General features: G+C 36.6%; 2 protein-coding genes and 1 non-coding gene across 3 annotated transcripts; 2 read left to right on the top strand and 1 right to left on the bottom strand.

Moving 5' to 3' along the window:
* The first annotated feature begins 628 nt into the window (after positions 1-628).
* LOC148585275 (uncharacterized) lies at positions 629-5,633 on the top strand. Its single transcript, XM_088516693.1, has 8 exons — positions 629-1,233; positions 1,339-2,284; positions 2,385-3,353; positions 3,463-3,534; positions 3,619-3,933; positions 4,023-4,106; positions 5,225-5,317; positions 5,418-5,633. Exons 1-8 carry the CDS (start codon positions 629-631, stop codon positions 5,631-5,633), a joined length of 3,300 nt encoding a protein of 1,099 aa, XP_088372819.1.
* Positions 5,634-10,469: 4,836 nt separating this feature from the next.
* Positions 10,470-10,551, top strand: TRNAS-UGA (transfer RNA serine (anticodon UGA)). Its single transcript has one exon. It is a non-coding gene; the product is annotated as a tRNA-Ser (tRNA).
* A 1,427-nt stretch (positions 10,552-11,978) lies between these two features.
* On the bottom strand, positions 11,979-12,734 carry LOC148585276 (uncharacterized). The gene has a single exon (XM_088516694.1). The coding sequence runs from the start codon at positions 12,732-12,734 to the stop codon at positions 11,979-11,981; it is 756 nt and encodes a 251-aa protein (XP_088372820.1).
* Between the last annotated feature and the right edge of the window lie 2,460 nt (positions 12,735-15,194).

The raw sequence follows: 15,194 nt of genomic DNA on the forward strand, positions 1-15,194 counted from the left end.
TGAAAATTTTTTAATTTTTAATTTGTGTAAGGGAAGCTTGCATATTTATTTATTGGAAAAAAAAAAATCAGTTAAAGTTACAAAATTGTGTGGTCATTTTGTAACATAAATAAAGTTAGATTGGAAAAAAGAATATGTATAGCACTTACTTCATTTTTACTCTAGTAACGTAAATATATATTCTTGAATTATTTTTTTATCGCACATATACAATCATGATAATTTTATAGTGTCGAGTAACCCTACATCCGATCACTATTTCCAACCTCCATCCGCAATGGGTGACGTGGCCATATATAATAATGTCATATAAAATACTCATATGATCATATGAAGCTTCATGTGCCTTTATAATTGGGTGTGCATAATTAATGACCATATAGTGTCTAGATTTGTTTCCGATATGTTCCCTTACTTTAGATTGCATGCCTTGTACAATTTAACGTTAATTATTATTATTATTATTATTATTATTTTTATTTTCCTGTGAAGTGACTTTAAATTAGTTAAAGTTAAATTGTACTTAATAGTAGTTGATATTTACATAAACTTGAATTTCTATTAGTAAATTTTTTTTTTTAATATTTTATTGAGTTGTTAATTTTCGTTACTTCTTTTATTGTTTAGGATGACTATACGAGATCTTGTGTTCGAGGTGCATTACGGTGGTAAGATTAATAGGGGGTTTACGTGCACATATGTGGGGGGTGAGGTAGATGTGCATGATGAGACGTACGATGAGGACAAGTTGTCATTTTTTGAGATTGAGGGTATAGTAAAAAACTATGGATACAAGTCAGGGGATCTAGTGTATTACTTACAACCAGGTTGTACTCTTCAAGGGGGTTTGAAATTAATTTCATCGGATCATAACGTCTTGGAAATGGTTGCTGCACATAAAGGGGTACCGGTTATTGAGTTGTATCTTGTTTCATTTGATGAGCCTGCAGTTAATGACGATGAAGATGATGACGATAATGATGATGGTGATGGTGAACATTGTGAAAATAGTAGGATTGATCGAGATGATCCTTATTGGGAAGAAGTATTCGAACCGGACTTGTTTGATGAAGATAGCAATCTACCTGGGCCATCCACGGCAGGAGGAAATGTTGAGGAGGGTGGTGTTGAGGGTAATGACGAGGGTGATGGGGAGGGTAATGAGGGTGAGGATGGTGATGAGGATAATGATGAGGAGGGGGATGAGGATAGGGATGAGGATAATGATGAGGAGGGGGAGAGTGATGAGGCGGCGGAGGATGATAATGAAAATGCAAATGCAAGGGTAGCTAAAAAAGGTAGTGGAGGGGGTCAGTGCTATGGTGATGAGGTTGATGGTGATGAGGCAAACTCTGACATGGCTAGAAGTGACATTCTTGTATCCCCTCCTAGAAGTGACGAGGAGAATGAGGTTTCATCTGTTTCCAGATTTGTTACTAGGCGAACAGAGTTTCAACCGACTGACATGTCGAATCCACAGTTGAGTAATGGGCAGGTATTTCCCTCAATCAAAGTGTTTAGAGAAGCAATTAGGGAGAACAATTTGAAGAAGGGGAAGGATGTAAGGTTTAAAAAAAATTACCTAGCCAAATGTATTGTCGTATGCAGAGATCCACGTTGTAGGTATCGGGTTTATGGCCGTAAATCCAAGGATCAAGAATCATTTCAAATTATATCGATACAAGACAAGCACACTTGTACAAGGCAGCATAGGAATTCGACTGTGAAATCTGCATGGATTGCTGATAAACTTATTGACAAGTTTAGAGTGCAACCTAACATGCCGTTGAAGGCAATTCTTGGGGAAGTGAAAGACAAATGGGGTGTTGATGTTAATAATTGTCAGTTGTATAGGGCTAGGAGAATTGCAAAGGAAATGCTGCAGGGCAAAGTAAAGCTGCAATACAATAAGCTGTGGGATTATTGTGAAACCGTTAGACAAACGAATCGGGGTAGTTGTGTGATGATGAAGGTTGAGAGACCTTTACTTGACTACCCATCATGTTTCCAAAGGTTGTATTTCTCATTGGCTGCCATGAAGAAAGGTTTTCGAGCTGGTTGTAGGCCTATCATTGGGTTGGATGGGTGCTTTTTGAAGGGAACTTATAAGGGACAGCTTTTGTCAGCCATTTCGAGGGATGGCAATAATAACATTTACCCAGTGGCTCTTGCAGTTGTTGAGGCAGAAACCAAAGACAGTTGGATATGGTTTCTTGAGACATTGCTCTCAGATCTTGGCACCCCTCCTGCACAAGGATGGACATTTATTTCTGATCGTCAAAAGGTAACTATATTATGAGTTCATTAAGTTTATTCCTTTATTGTTTTTCATTGTTTTTGTTAAAAGATAACAAAGTGTTGTTTATTATTCATTGTGGTTGTAGGGGCTACAACCAGCGTTTGACGTGGTGCTTCCCGGGGGTGACCATCGGTTTTGTGTGAGGCATTTGTATGCCAACTTCAGAGACGCAGGGCATCGTGGTCTTGCATTGAAAGACAAGTTATGGGCTGCGGCTGCTGCATACACTGAAGCTGAATTCTATAAGGCAATGGATGAATTGAAGCATATAAGCGAGGATGCACACAACTACTTGTCAAATGTTGACCCAAGCTCATGGTCCAGGGCTTGGTTCAATACATTCCCAAGGTGTGATCTACTTGTCAACAACCTTTGTGAGTGCTTCAATGCTTACATCCTGAATGCGCGTGACCTGCCGATCATATCCATGCTGGAATTCATAAGGAAGAAGTTGATGAAGAGATATCAAACGAAGAGGGATGGCATCCGCACCATGACTGGTACGCTATGTCCAAGGGTTGTTGCCAAATTGGACGAAATTGGACAAGTTGCTGGGCATTGCTACAGCACATATGCTGGGGATGGGTTATACGAAGTAACCCACAATAATAAACAATATGTTGTGAATTTGTTGAGGAAAACTTGTGGGTGTAGACAGTGGGACATGACAGGAATTCCCTGTGCACATGCAATGTCTGCAATTTGGTTTTTTAATGCAAACCCTGAGGATTACGTAGACGATTGGTATAGCATTGAGATGTATAAAAAGGCGTATGATGAAATTGTGTATCCAATGCCTGGAGAGGACCAATGGGTGAAGACTAACTGCGACAAAGTGGACCCCCCTATAAGTAGAATACAACCAGGGAGGCCCAGAAAAGTAAGGACAAGGGGTCCAGAAGAGCCGGTTAATCAATACCGTATGAGGAAGGGTGGAGTGAGGATGAGATGCAGCAAATGTAGAGGGGTTGGACACAATAGCAGAACATGTCCACGAAACAGAACAGAGGCAGTGAATTATAGAAGAGGAAGCAGTAGTAGAAGACAACATGAGGTGAGTTACTACATACATATATTATTAATTTTTAATTTTTGTCAAGCGGATTTTCTCCTGTTCATTATATATTGTATGATGTTATTAATTTACAAGCTTATTATCATAGGTACAAGATGATAGTGGTCGAAGTGTACATGATCAGACCCCAACTCCCCAGCCAACCATTGATGCTGAAATAGTAAGTGATAAACTGTTTAAATGTCATTACTCATTATAATTAGTTCATTACATTTGATTTACCAAGTTGACATCATATTTGCAGATTTCGCAAGATGCTGATGCTTCTTCTAGAGGTAGAAGGAGTACTAGGGGTAGGGGTAGGGGTAGAGGTAGAGGTCAGTTTCAACCTACTCCAGAAGGGTCTACTGGACTTCAAAGAGGTGGACCAAGAACTAGGGGAGGGCCTACTGGGCTGCACAGAGGTGGACCAAGAACTAGGGGAGGGCCCACTGGACTGCATATTAGTGGACCTATGACTAGGAGTGGAGGTAGAGGTCAGTTTCAGGGTACAGTCCACACCGTCAGATTATATGGGCCATCTCAACATCAAACCCCACAGTCTCAGGGCAATTCTACTGTGAGCACATGATTATAATATTACTTTTGGATGACATAATAAAATGTTATTTCAAATATTTAATATTGTGAAATGTTACAACGTTTCAGGGTACTGGTACTGTCAATACCGTAAGGTTATACGGACCTCCTCATACACAGTCGACACAATCTCAGAGGCTTTCTAGTGTCAATGTGAGTACTTCACACACTAAGTGTTTATTTTGGTATTTTTGGAAATAAACGTGTTATTACTAGGGAGAGTCTACTATTCTTCTATGTTAGACTTTTTATGTAAACTTGTTTTTTGTATGCTGTGTGACTTTTTATGCTGTGTGACTTTTTATTATAGACAAAAAAGCAACATTTGTCTGTATTTATCTCTTCGATGATTTTTTTTTTTTTTTTTTATTCATTTTGGTTTGGCTTGTTAAATTGTGTTTGAATTCAGTTTGCTGAGTTCCATTTCGTTGAGCTTTGTGTTTGTGAAATTGTTAATTGGGGTTTTATAGAGCAGAAGTTAATGGATTGTTGTGTTTTCGTTAGGGTTTGGTATAGTTTGTTTTTATTACTTAATGTTTTGTTGCGGCTATGGTAGAGAGAGGAGCGGAGAAGAAAATTGAATTGTGTTTATACGTATGTGGGATTGAATTGGTTTGTATTATTTAGTTATTGCTAATTAGTTTTTGAAATTCCTGAAATCTGATTCTGAAAAATATTAAATAGAAAAAGAAAAGACTGTAAATTTTGTTTTATTCATTTCTTATACTACCCGACATATGATTTTCAAGTTAAGACTCAGTAATCTACTTTTTGTGTACATTTTTCGAAATAGTTAGTTGTTATTAGGGAGGTTTTGAATGTTGTTTTGCGAACGGTACCAAATACTTCCTTTTTTTATTTTATATATTTTTTTTAACCAAAATTTGTTTTTAGAAATAAGAAATGGTACGGTTGGTACCACTGATGTTTACTTTTCCCTTCAGTTTGAGAAGGTCATATAGTTTAACATAGCCAACAATTTGGCTAACAAACAACAGATTTTAGGTTTTTCTCGCCCTAAATGGATGCTAACTGAACCAAATCATTGTGCTCAGCTAAAGAGTGGGGAGGTAGCTGGGAGGTTTGCTTTTGTCCGATCAAAATCAAATTCGTGTTAAAAAACTATTGTATGCGACTCAGTAAAGTGGATGTTTTATGGTTCTAGAAGATGAGAATATCACAATGGGTATTTCCTTGTCTTATTTTTATCTCATATCAATTCTTAATCTTTTGATATCTGTAGCTTATGATAAATGCCTTGATATCTGTAGTTTTTGATAAATGCCTTGATTGATATCATCTCTCTGATTTCCATTGATTTTGAAGGGTCCTACATTGCAATAGTCGCCTTCTTGATTGTTAATGTCTTTTGTCTTCTATATATATATATTTTGTATTAAACGTATCTACAATTTTGGGAATTTTTTATTTTTTATTATTGGTTCCCCAAATATGAGCCCACAGTTGTCGACGCAGGAACATGGAACATCGCACCTAGAAGGGACTCCTTTACCAAGCGGATCTTCTCAGCATTCTCAACAACATTTGGGGCGTACTACTGCATGTACATCAGCACCTGCCAGAAGAGGTAAAACGATTGTGCCGACTGTGGATAAGGCAATTGCAGTCATGGAGTCTAACAAGAGAAAAAGGAAGAAGCCAGATTGGCAAAAATATTAGACACCAAGAAAATGGATTACGAACATCGCACATTGATCGTTGTGGATGTGTATATATATATATATATATATGTATGGTTAATGCTACAATTTGGTTATTTTGGATGTGTAATATGTATATAGGTGATGGTAGACAGATTAACCTTGTAGCCGTTACAATTTGGTTATTTTGGATGTGTAATATGTATATAGGTGATGGTAGACAGATTAACCTTGTAGCCGTTACAATTTGGTTATTTTGGATGTGTAATATGTATATAGGTGATGGTAGACACATTAACCTTGTAGCCGTTACAATTTGGTTATTTTGGATGTGTAATATGTATATAGGTGATGGTAGACACATTAACCTTGTAGCCGTTACAATTTGGTTATTTTGGATGTGTATTATATATTTGGTTTATGTTTACAACATGTACCTTGTGTATGAAACCATTATATTTTTGATAGAAAATTCATTTTTATCAAATTGTATCATGAACAGGCTCTTAACTACAATTGCACGAGGAAAACACCAATGATACCAAGACTAGGTGTAAACACTACTTTATAGAACACAATCAATGCAATTCGCTTGGAATAGGTAAATGTACAAACAATTGAAACTCATCAAATCGTCATATTAGGAAATTGAAACAAGGTTTCGCACTTTAACATAGGTTTCACACTTTAATACAACATACTAAATAATAGTCCTTAACGTACATAGGTTTCTCCCTCTCACGGCAACATTGCCCTACTAACAGTGCAGTGACGTTTCTCCCTATCATTAACAAAACAATACAACAACAAAAAAGCTAAGATCAAACAAGTGGCCAATGACATCCTTAAGTTTTTTTCAATGCTATTATTTTTGTACTTTTCAGCAGCAATTTGCAACGTCAACTTTGCCACTTCAGTTTCAAAACCTTTCTTCTGATCAGCTATTTGGGCATCAAACTGTGACACAGGGAGTATAGCTTCTTCGTCAACCCACATAAAATAATCACAACCCCGATCACTTTCGCTCTGCATATTTCATAAATGAGAATTACTAACCAATTCACAAACAAAGTGTAATATAATTCACAATGGAGTTCTTCAATGTTATTTGATTTAAGAGAGTCAAAAACAAAAGAAGACAAATAAGACAACAACAAAAGGAGACCTTATGAGCTTTCAAACTATTTCTATTTATGGAGTGTGAAACATTTACATCCCTAATTCTAATAAAAAATAAAATAATAATAAGAATTAAAAAAAAAAAAAAAAAAGAGTCTAAAGACCCACCTTTCTAATTAACATTATCTTTATTTGCTTAGAACAATAAATAATTGCTGTATGCTCTAAGAGAGAGCTAAAACAGTCGCATAGAATGGGAATATATACCATGTTATTATTAATTATTATTATTGGGAATAAATTGACATATGTTTTCATCATGTACATAAAAACGATGTCATTAAACTTCAAGAAGCAATTAACCAAATTAATAAGTAGGGATACAGAGTGATGAATGGGATACAAAGTGAATATGCTATTGGGATACAAAGTGATGAATGGGTCTCAGAAAATGGGGTCCTGCATTTCAAAAGTAAATGAATATGTTCATCAAATATCTTCTTCTTTTTTTTTTCTTTCCTTAATTTTTTGGCAGCTTACTTATTCAAACAAATTCATATTAATGGGTGTAAGTCTTCTATTCTCATCACATAAGCAAATGAAAAACGTCTAATATAAGTAGTCATCATCAAAAACATCAAATGAAACCCACAAAAAAACATTGGCTACACAACATGGAACACATCTCTTAGAATAGACCCACAAATCCAAACCAGCAATCACTGTACACATTTGAATCAAATGGAGAAAAGCATAAAGAAAGAAAGAAAGAAAGAAATCGAAAACCCCTCATTTTTAAAACCTAAATTCGCACCTTATATTTACCGCATCCAATAAACCTTCTACCAAGATTTTTCTGCGTGCGAGAAGTCATCACTGGTGATTCTATTCCGCATAGGCATTTCGTACACATAGAGGTAGACTTCACCGGCGAACTTCCCACCGACAATACACAGCCATTCGCATCATCTTCGCCAGCAAACTTCTCCATCGTTGACGATGGGACCGGCTGCGTGACATGCATTACAACAAGGGGGACCACAGAACAAAGGGAAGGCAGAATGCAAAATTTTAAACCAACCCATCCGACAATAAGCAAACAATATACACATGAACCAATACTTTTCTATGTTTAACCAAAAAAAAATTCACAGCAACCAATAACTTTCAATTTTTAACAACAAAAAAATTATATTCAAAACCAACGGGTCTGCTGCAGACAAGGCAAAAATATAGAGACAAAAATATTCTAAACATAGGGACCCATATCACTTTTGGACACTATAAAGCGAATTCTCCTTCGCACTTAATCAGAACATCAATACATATACAAAACAACCAAACCCATTCTCCACAAAATGTGAAGGAAAACAACCAAACTCATTCTCCAAAAAAATCTTCTACAAACAAACCAAACCCATTCTCCACAAAATCTTTAACAAAACAACCAAACCCATTCTCCACAAAATGTTCTGCAAAACAATCAAACCCATTCTCCAGAAAAATCTTCTACAAACAAACCAAACCCATTTTCCACAAAATCTTTAACAAAACAACCAAACCCATAGGAAAAACTCAATCGGGAAAGTGGGCTACCTTCGGGATGACGGGACCGGATGCGTGAATGGGACTGCGACGACCGGCCGGAACCGTGCGCGGGGCTGGGTGGGGGCTGCGTGACCGGGGGATGGCTACGATCGGGCGGCGCCGCGTGCGAGGGGGGCTGCGTGACCGAGGGATGGCTACGATCGGGCGGCGCACCGTGCGGTGGGGCTGCGTGAACGGGGAAGCCGAGAATCAGGCGGGGCAGGGGAACGGGTGAGATGCGTGAGCGTGAGCGTGAGCGTGAAGGAGAAGGAGGCCAAACTGTTACCTATAAACCTAAGCAAAACAGCGCCGTTTTGCTTAGGGTTCCTTAACCATAAGCAAAACGGCGCCGTTTTGCTCCAGCTTTAAAAAAAAAAAAAAAAAAAAAAAAAAAAATGCCATAAGGGCGATTTCGTAACTTAACCCTAATAAAACGGCGTCGTTTCGAGGTTTCCGTCCAGACTAACGGTTTTGACTAACGGAGTGGCCAAAATGCAAAATTTTGGTAGTTTGGGGGGCTACTTTATGAGTTTTGGAACATCAGGGGGCTAAATCGCAAACGGCTAGTAGTTTGGGGGGCTTTTTTATATTTTTCCCATAATTTATTCTGCTATGTGAAGTGTCTAGAAGCAGAGACAACAAAAATAAATCTATTAATCAAACGTACAAAAATTTGTGTGAAATTGCCATTTATTTATTTTTGCTGGCTTTGGAAGGATATTGTCAACTTTTTAGTAATTTGAATGATAGTTTGATAAGGGTACGTGAAGTTTTCCAATAAATATATAATTTTAATTAAAATGACAAGATGGCAAGTAAACGTCAAGGTCCATCGTCTTCCTCTTTAATTCTATCTCTTTCTAAGAAGGAATACAACAAATGATTCCACGGCCAACTTTTTTGAAAAATGACTTCTATGCCCTTTTTCTCTGACGGTCTGACCTAAAACAGCTCACTAAGTAAGAAAGCTTTAGTGACGTGTCTACAATGTAAGACTTTTTCACATGTCACCATGTGGTGACGTAATGGTGATGTGGCAGTTTCTCACACGTTACTAAATTCTTTGGTAACGTATCAAAGTTGACACGTTACTATTTGGTAACGAGTCAAATTTGACACGTTACTAAAGTTGCCAAACTTTTATTTATTTATTTATTTATTACAGTTTTTCAGTTGGTAACGTGTCAAATTTGACATGTTACTAATGGTGATGTGTCAGCTTTGACTCGTTACTAAAGGTCTCAAATTTTTTTTTTTTTTTTTTTTTTTCAGTTTTCGAATTAGTGATGTGTCAAATTTAGCAAGTTACCAACGTATGAAAGTATGCTTACCGTGTTTGCTAAGTCAGGGCTACAAAGAGATGGAGATGTTCATAATGATATATATTTATAGTATATATATTGCACGTATAACTAGATTTGATTTATACATATAAGCTTTTATAAATTGGTAAAACTTCATTTTTATTAATTTTAAAGTGTTGTATGTATGATTTGTTATAAATACGAGTTGGCGAACTTAATTTTTATAAATTCATAAATAGAAAATATTCTATAACTTAATCAACTCAAATGATAATTGACTAATAATTAGTGCGGATCTTATACAGATAAATTTTTAAGATACTTTTTTAAGATGATATTTACTTTATATAAGAAAAAAAATAATAATCAAGCAGTTCCTAAAGAAGCTATTGGCTTAGCTTGTTTCAAAGATAAAAAAAATTAAAATTAAAAAAAAAAAAAACAAAAAAAAAACAACCAAACTTCACATATAATCAAGTTCAGAGATAAACTACAGATTCGCTCTGTGTTTAAAACAAAATGAAATAAACCAATCTTAAAAGATTTTATACTTGCGTCAATTCAACTTAATTACCGCTCTAATTAAGTCTAACAGTTATATTTAATGTAAGTTGACTGAAATCTAGAGTCGTTATTATCTTTTAATGGCCAAATTTAATAAATAAAACTAAATTGAGTTCATATTGTTAATTCCTTCTTGTTTCTCTTTACTTTGATAGATGTTTTGGGGCGGGGCTAATACTTCAAAGAGAAGTTGCAATCTAGTTATTAAATAAGTCGCACTAAAATTCTGAAAGGAAATGGTATAAATTAAATTATTATTTTGGAGAAAAGAGTTCAACATTGTCGATATGTCCGAGTGGTTAAGGAGACAGACTTGAAATCTGTTGGGCTTCGCCCGCGCAGGTTCGAACCCTGCTGTCGACGTTTTGTTTCAAATTTAGTAACTCTTTGTTGTAGAGCACTAACTTGTTTGCCCAACAAAAAACATTAACAAACAGAGCTATTAAATTTTTTTTATGAAAATTTTATGTAATTGGCATCATAGAGTGTAGGTACAATTTACCTTTCCAATAGCATAGTCACAATTGTTCTCTAATGTGAGATTGTTTGCTGAAGGATTTGGAAGAATGAGATATACAATAAGGAAGTGGCCTTTTCTTCTTTGAATTCTAACCAAAAGCAAAACCTCCTTCAGGGCCTTAGGTTGAGTACTGGTGCTGCACTTTGGGCCTCAAACACCTTAATAAACTTAGAGCTTCTTGGCTGGAAGAAGAAATAGTAGAAGCCCACAACAAAATATGTGTGTATATATATATATATATAGCCCATGCTTGGCTAAGACTGCCACTAGACTAGAGGTTTCTTCCTTGGTATGCATGAAATGAAACTCCTCCAATTGAGCTTCTTAATTAGCTGGTATAATGAGTATAGCTTTGCACTTTTTAATCCATTTTTAATAACAAAAAACATTTATTATCTCATTATCTCAAAGCTCAGCCTGACACCTGTGGTGCCGGCCCGATGCCTATGAGCGAAGTTTTCTTGCGGATCATTAAGTATTTAAGTTTGTTTAGTAGGAAAAAAATATCTATAAACATATATTAGTTTGATAGATTGGATTTGAAAAAGGTCATTCAATCCAACTTAGTTATAGGGAATACCCTCCGAATTCTACGGATTCTAATAATTACCGTCAACTCAGGCCCAACCATGGTTCTCCACACTTGCAGCATTAGTTAACTATATCTTATCTTTTGTAATCTTTGCTTGTAAATCTCTATCAAATGGTGTGTATATATAAACATACCTCTCACATGTTAATGTGAGAAGGATTTTGATGCAAGAGAAACAGAGTTACAACACAATCCGCTTGACGATGTGCTCGAGGAACTGCACGAACTAGCGCTCGTGCGCTGGGGTTGTAGTAGAACCGTTTCAGCAAGCAACATGAGAGTAATGGTATAAGGAAGACTAAACTTCTCCTAAGTATGATGTGTCTTTTAAAATCAGCATTAAATTTGAGATGATCATTATTGAATTTTGATATATTGGTGATTTTAAAAGGCACATCACATTGGGGAGAACTCAAAAAGGACTTTAATTCCCTTTATATCATTACTCAGCAACATGATTCGATTTCGTTACCAAATTTAGATGCATTCAAGCATTAAAACCTTTTCATATATGTTATATTTTTCCTTTCTTTAGTTATATTAAACTTTAGGATATTTTTCTTTCCTTTATTAGGTGGTTGAGTGTAGTTATAAGTTAAAGAGTTTTTTTTTTTTTTTTTTTTTGTAAAAATCATTGAGAATTCATCATTAATGAGAAAATCCAGAGTTTCAAAAACTCTAAATTACAAGAGCTGCACGCTCTAGAGCAAGTATATCAGAAATACATGGGGGTGTCTCCTCCATCCATATATTATCAATACACTTTCTAACTGCTTCTCTAGCTAAACCGTGTGCAGCTTTATTAGAATTTCTCTTCACATGTCTGACTTGAGCCGTTCGAAAATGTCGTAGAAGCATTCTAGCATCAGCTATTAGGTGTCCGTAAGGACTTAAATCCTTAGTCATAGCCTGAAGCGCATTAACCACGATCAGAGAATCCCCTTCCAAAATTACATCTTGAACACCTATGTCACGTCCAAGCTCTGCTGCATAAACTGCTCCCATGGCTTCCCTTATAACTGGTTTTTGTTTGGTCTGAATTGTCAAGCTCCTTGCTGCGATGACCTCTCCATATGAATCCCTTATAATCACCCCAACCCCCAGCCGATTATTCCTCTCATCCATACCGACATCCCAATTAATTTTGTAGAAACCAGGTGGCGGACACCTCCAGACTTCCAACTCCACACCTACTTCACTTAAAACTTCATTTGACCAGTCCTGATTTTGGTTCGCTTCCAGGAAAATCTCGTGGGTCTCCTTTGCTTCATAGGCCAACCGGTTTGGGTGTGTAAAAATGCCTCCATGCAAGACATTATTTCTCCTTTTCCAAATGCTTCGGGGGATAGTTGCAATTAAACCCATCTCTTCAGAGCTACATCTTTCCGAAAGCATCACCAATACCTCTCTAAAATTTGTACCCACAACTCCCATTTTCTGGATTTTTCTGTCCCATACATCCCGTGCAGCTGGACACTCCCACAACACGTGAACTATAGTTTCGGTTTCTTAACTACACAGAAAACACCCCACCTCCAGGTCCATTCCCCTCCGCTGAAGATTATCTCTGGTTGGTAGCAGATTGCTACACGCCCTCCAGAGGAAAACTTTCGTGGAATTTTGGATTGGAAGGCCCCAAATCAACTTCCAGAAAAAATCCCAGCCGTTCCCTTCTAAGCTCGCACCCCTCTCACCTTGAATTCTTTCTTGCTCCAAAAAATAGGCGCTTCTGACGGTAAATATTCCCGATGGCGTTGCTCTCCAGACCATTTTATCTGGACGGTCAAATCTACTGAGAGGGATATTGCATATAACTTCTGCCTCTTCTCTCTCAAAAATTGATTGTATCAAAGGAACATTCCAGCCCCTTGAATGTGGGTCTATTAGGGCTGCTACTTTTTCATCACTTTCTAAAGATGAGCATGGAGACTGAACTGTAAAGGAGATTGGCTTAGGAATCCATTTGGACCCCCAGATTTTGACACTCTGCCCATTCCCTATCCGCCAAATCATCCCTTCCCTCAACAGAGCAGTAGCAGCCAATAAACTTCTCCATGCAAAGGACGGCCTACTACCAATTTTTGCTTCCAATAGAGAGCTTCGGCTAAAGTATTTGGCCTTTAAAATGCTCCCCACCAGGCTATCGGGATTTTGGATAATCCTCCACCCTTGCTTGGCTAGAAGGGCCATATTAAAGCAACTTAAGTCTCTAAATCCCATACCTCCTTTAGCTTTTGATCTCCCCATTTTCTCGCAGCTCATCTAGTGTATCTTCTTCACATTATCCTTGTGCCCCCATCAAAACTTCTGTATGATTCCATTCAGCTCACTGCATAGTGTTTTGGGCAGCAAAAAGATGCTCATACTATAAGCAGGTATCGCTTGTATCACTGCTTTAATCAGAATCTCCTTCCCTGCTTGCGAGAGGAATTTTGCTTTCCAATCATTGACACGTCTATAAGTTAAAGAGTTTTGTATGAAGAAAATGATCAAAATCTACTGTGATCTAAGAAAATTGCAGACTACGGGAGTGAACCTTGGAAAGGCCCACCTTAACTAATTCCAGTTGGGCTGCTATTGGAGTGAGCCCTAGAAAGGCCCACCGAATTCAACCTCACCTATCAGGCTACCACTGAGACCCAAGCCCATATAGAAAAAGGCTTGGAATTGTCCAGGATAGCCTCCAGGCCGAACTAGATACAGGAAATAATTATGTCGTGTCATTCAACGGTTAAGGCACACGCAATTCAAACTCCAGTCCAGCAGATAAAAGAGTTCTATCCCAATTCTATCACTAAGCAAACCTGATCCTATAAGATACTAATCAACTTTTGACAAGCAGTTATAGAAGATCCACCGAAATCAAAATCAAACCAAAAAATAAAGATGTGATATTCTATGAGAGTTTGAGTCCGATTGTGATTGCGTTTCAGAGCTTAAATGTATTTTTAGTACTAAAAAAGTAGTATCAATTTTTTACTAAAAAAATTTAAAAATGAAATGTTTACCAAAATTGTTTTTTGACGTAAAAATTCTATTTTTCAAACACAATTCCAAACATACTCTTAGCGAGAGCCCTCCTATGACACTCGATCCAGCCCAGCTATAAAAGTATGAGAACTATACCATATAAGAGCATCTATAATGAGCTCTCTAAATAAAAGTTAAATTTAAAGAGAAAAATTCACTTTTAAATTTGAAGAGCCACTTTTAAAGTGAACCAAATATCAAATCCACTGTACTTTCCTCTACTTTAGTTAAATATTATTATTTTCTTTTTTTTTTAATTATTTTTCTGTTCTTGATAAATAAGAGAGGGAATGAAAATAAATATATAAAATTTTAAAACTAAATAATTTTTACCTTTAGACACTTGATATTTATAGAGCTTTGTTAATCAAAGTTCAATTTGAAATAGAGTAGACAGCTTGTTAAATGACTCTTTTTATAAAATTTTTTAGTCTCTAGATTCTAATACTTACATTCTAATTATTGCTTTCTGATTACTATTTATTACTATTATTATTTTTAACTTAAGCATCGAAAGTGGAACGGTGTACTAATGATCCTATTTTATTTTTTGCAGGGATTATGATTAAAGGGCTACTGGAGTGACAACTGTCTAACAAGATTTATAAAGTTCAATCAGCGTGATGAAATAAATCCCCTCAATTTTACTGATCTTTGGGTGTCTTCCATCAATTCTTAATGCTGGGTCATAAATCAACTTTTAAGTTATCTTTTCTCCTATTTACATTCAATGCTGGCTCAATTAACAAGGGGACGTGTATTGCACCAACACTGCAAGCGCGTGGGCCGAAAACACAAGGAGAAAATAATTGAAATCTCGTGGGGGCCCTTTGTACACGTCGTATACCCCAAATCAGTTGCAGC

The sequence above is a fragment of the Corylus avellana genome, chromosome 5 (genome assembly GCF_965113065.1).
Source record: "Corylus avellana chromosome 5, dhCorAvel1.hap1.2, whole genome shotgun sequence".
Lineage (NCBI taxonomy): Eukaryota > Viridiplantae > Streptophyta > Magnoliopsida > Fagales > Betulaceae > Corylus > Corylus avellana.

Excerpts from the sequence above, each read along its gene's own strand:
- LOC148585276 (XM_088516694.1), bottom strand. The coding sequence starts at position 12,734 with ATGGGAGTTGTGGGTACAAATTTTAGAGAGGTATTGGTGATGCTTTCG.
- LOC148585275 (XM_088516693.1), top strand. The coding sequence starts at position 629 with ATGACTATACGAGATCTTGTGTTCGAGGTGCATTACGGTGGTAAGATT. Across the intron at positions 3,535-3,618 it reads CAACCATTGATGCTGAAATA|ATTTCGCAAGATGCTGATGC; the intron begins GTAAGTGATAAA and ends TCATATTTGCAG. Across the intron at positions 3,934-4,022 it reads AGTCTCAGGGCAATTCTACT|GGTACTGGTACTGTCAATAC; the intron begins GTGAGCACATGA and ends ACAACGTTTCAG.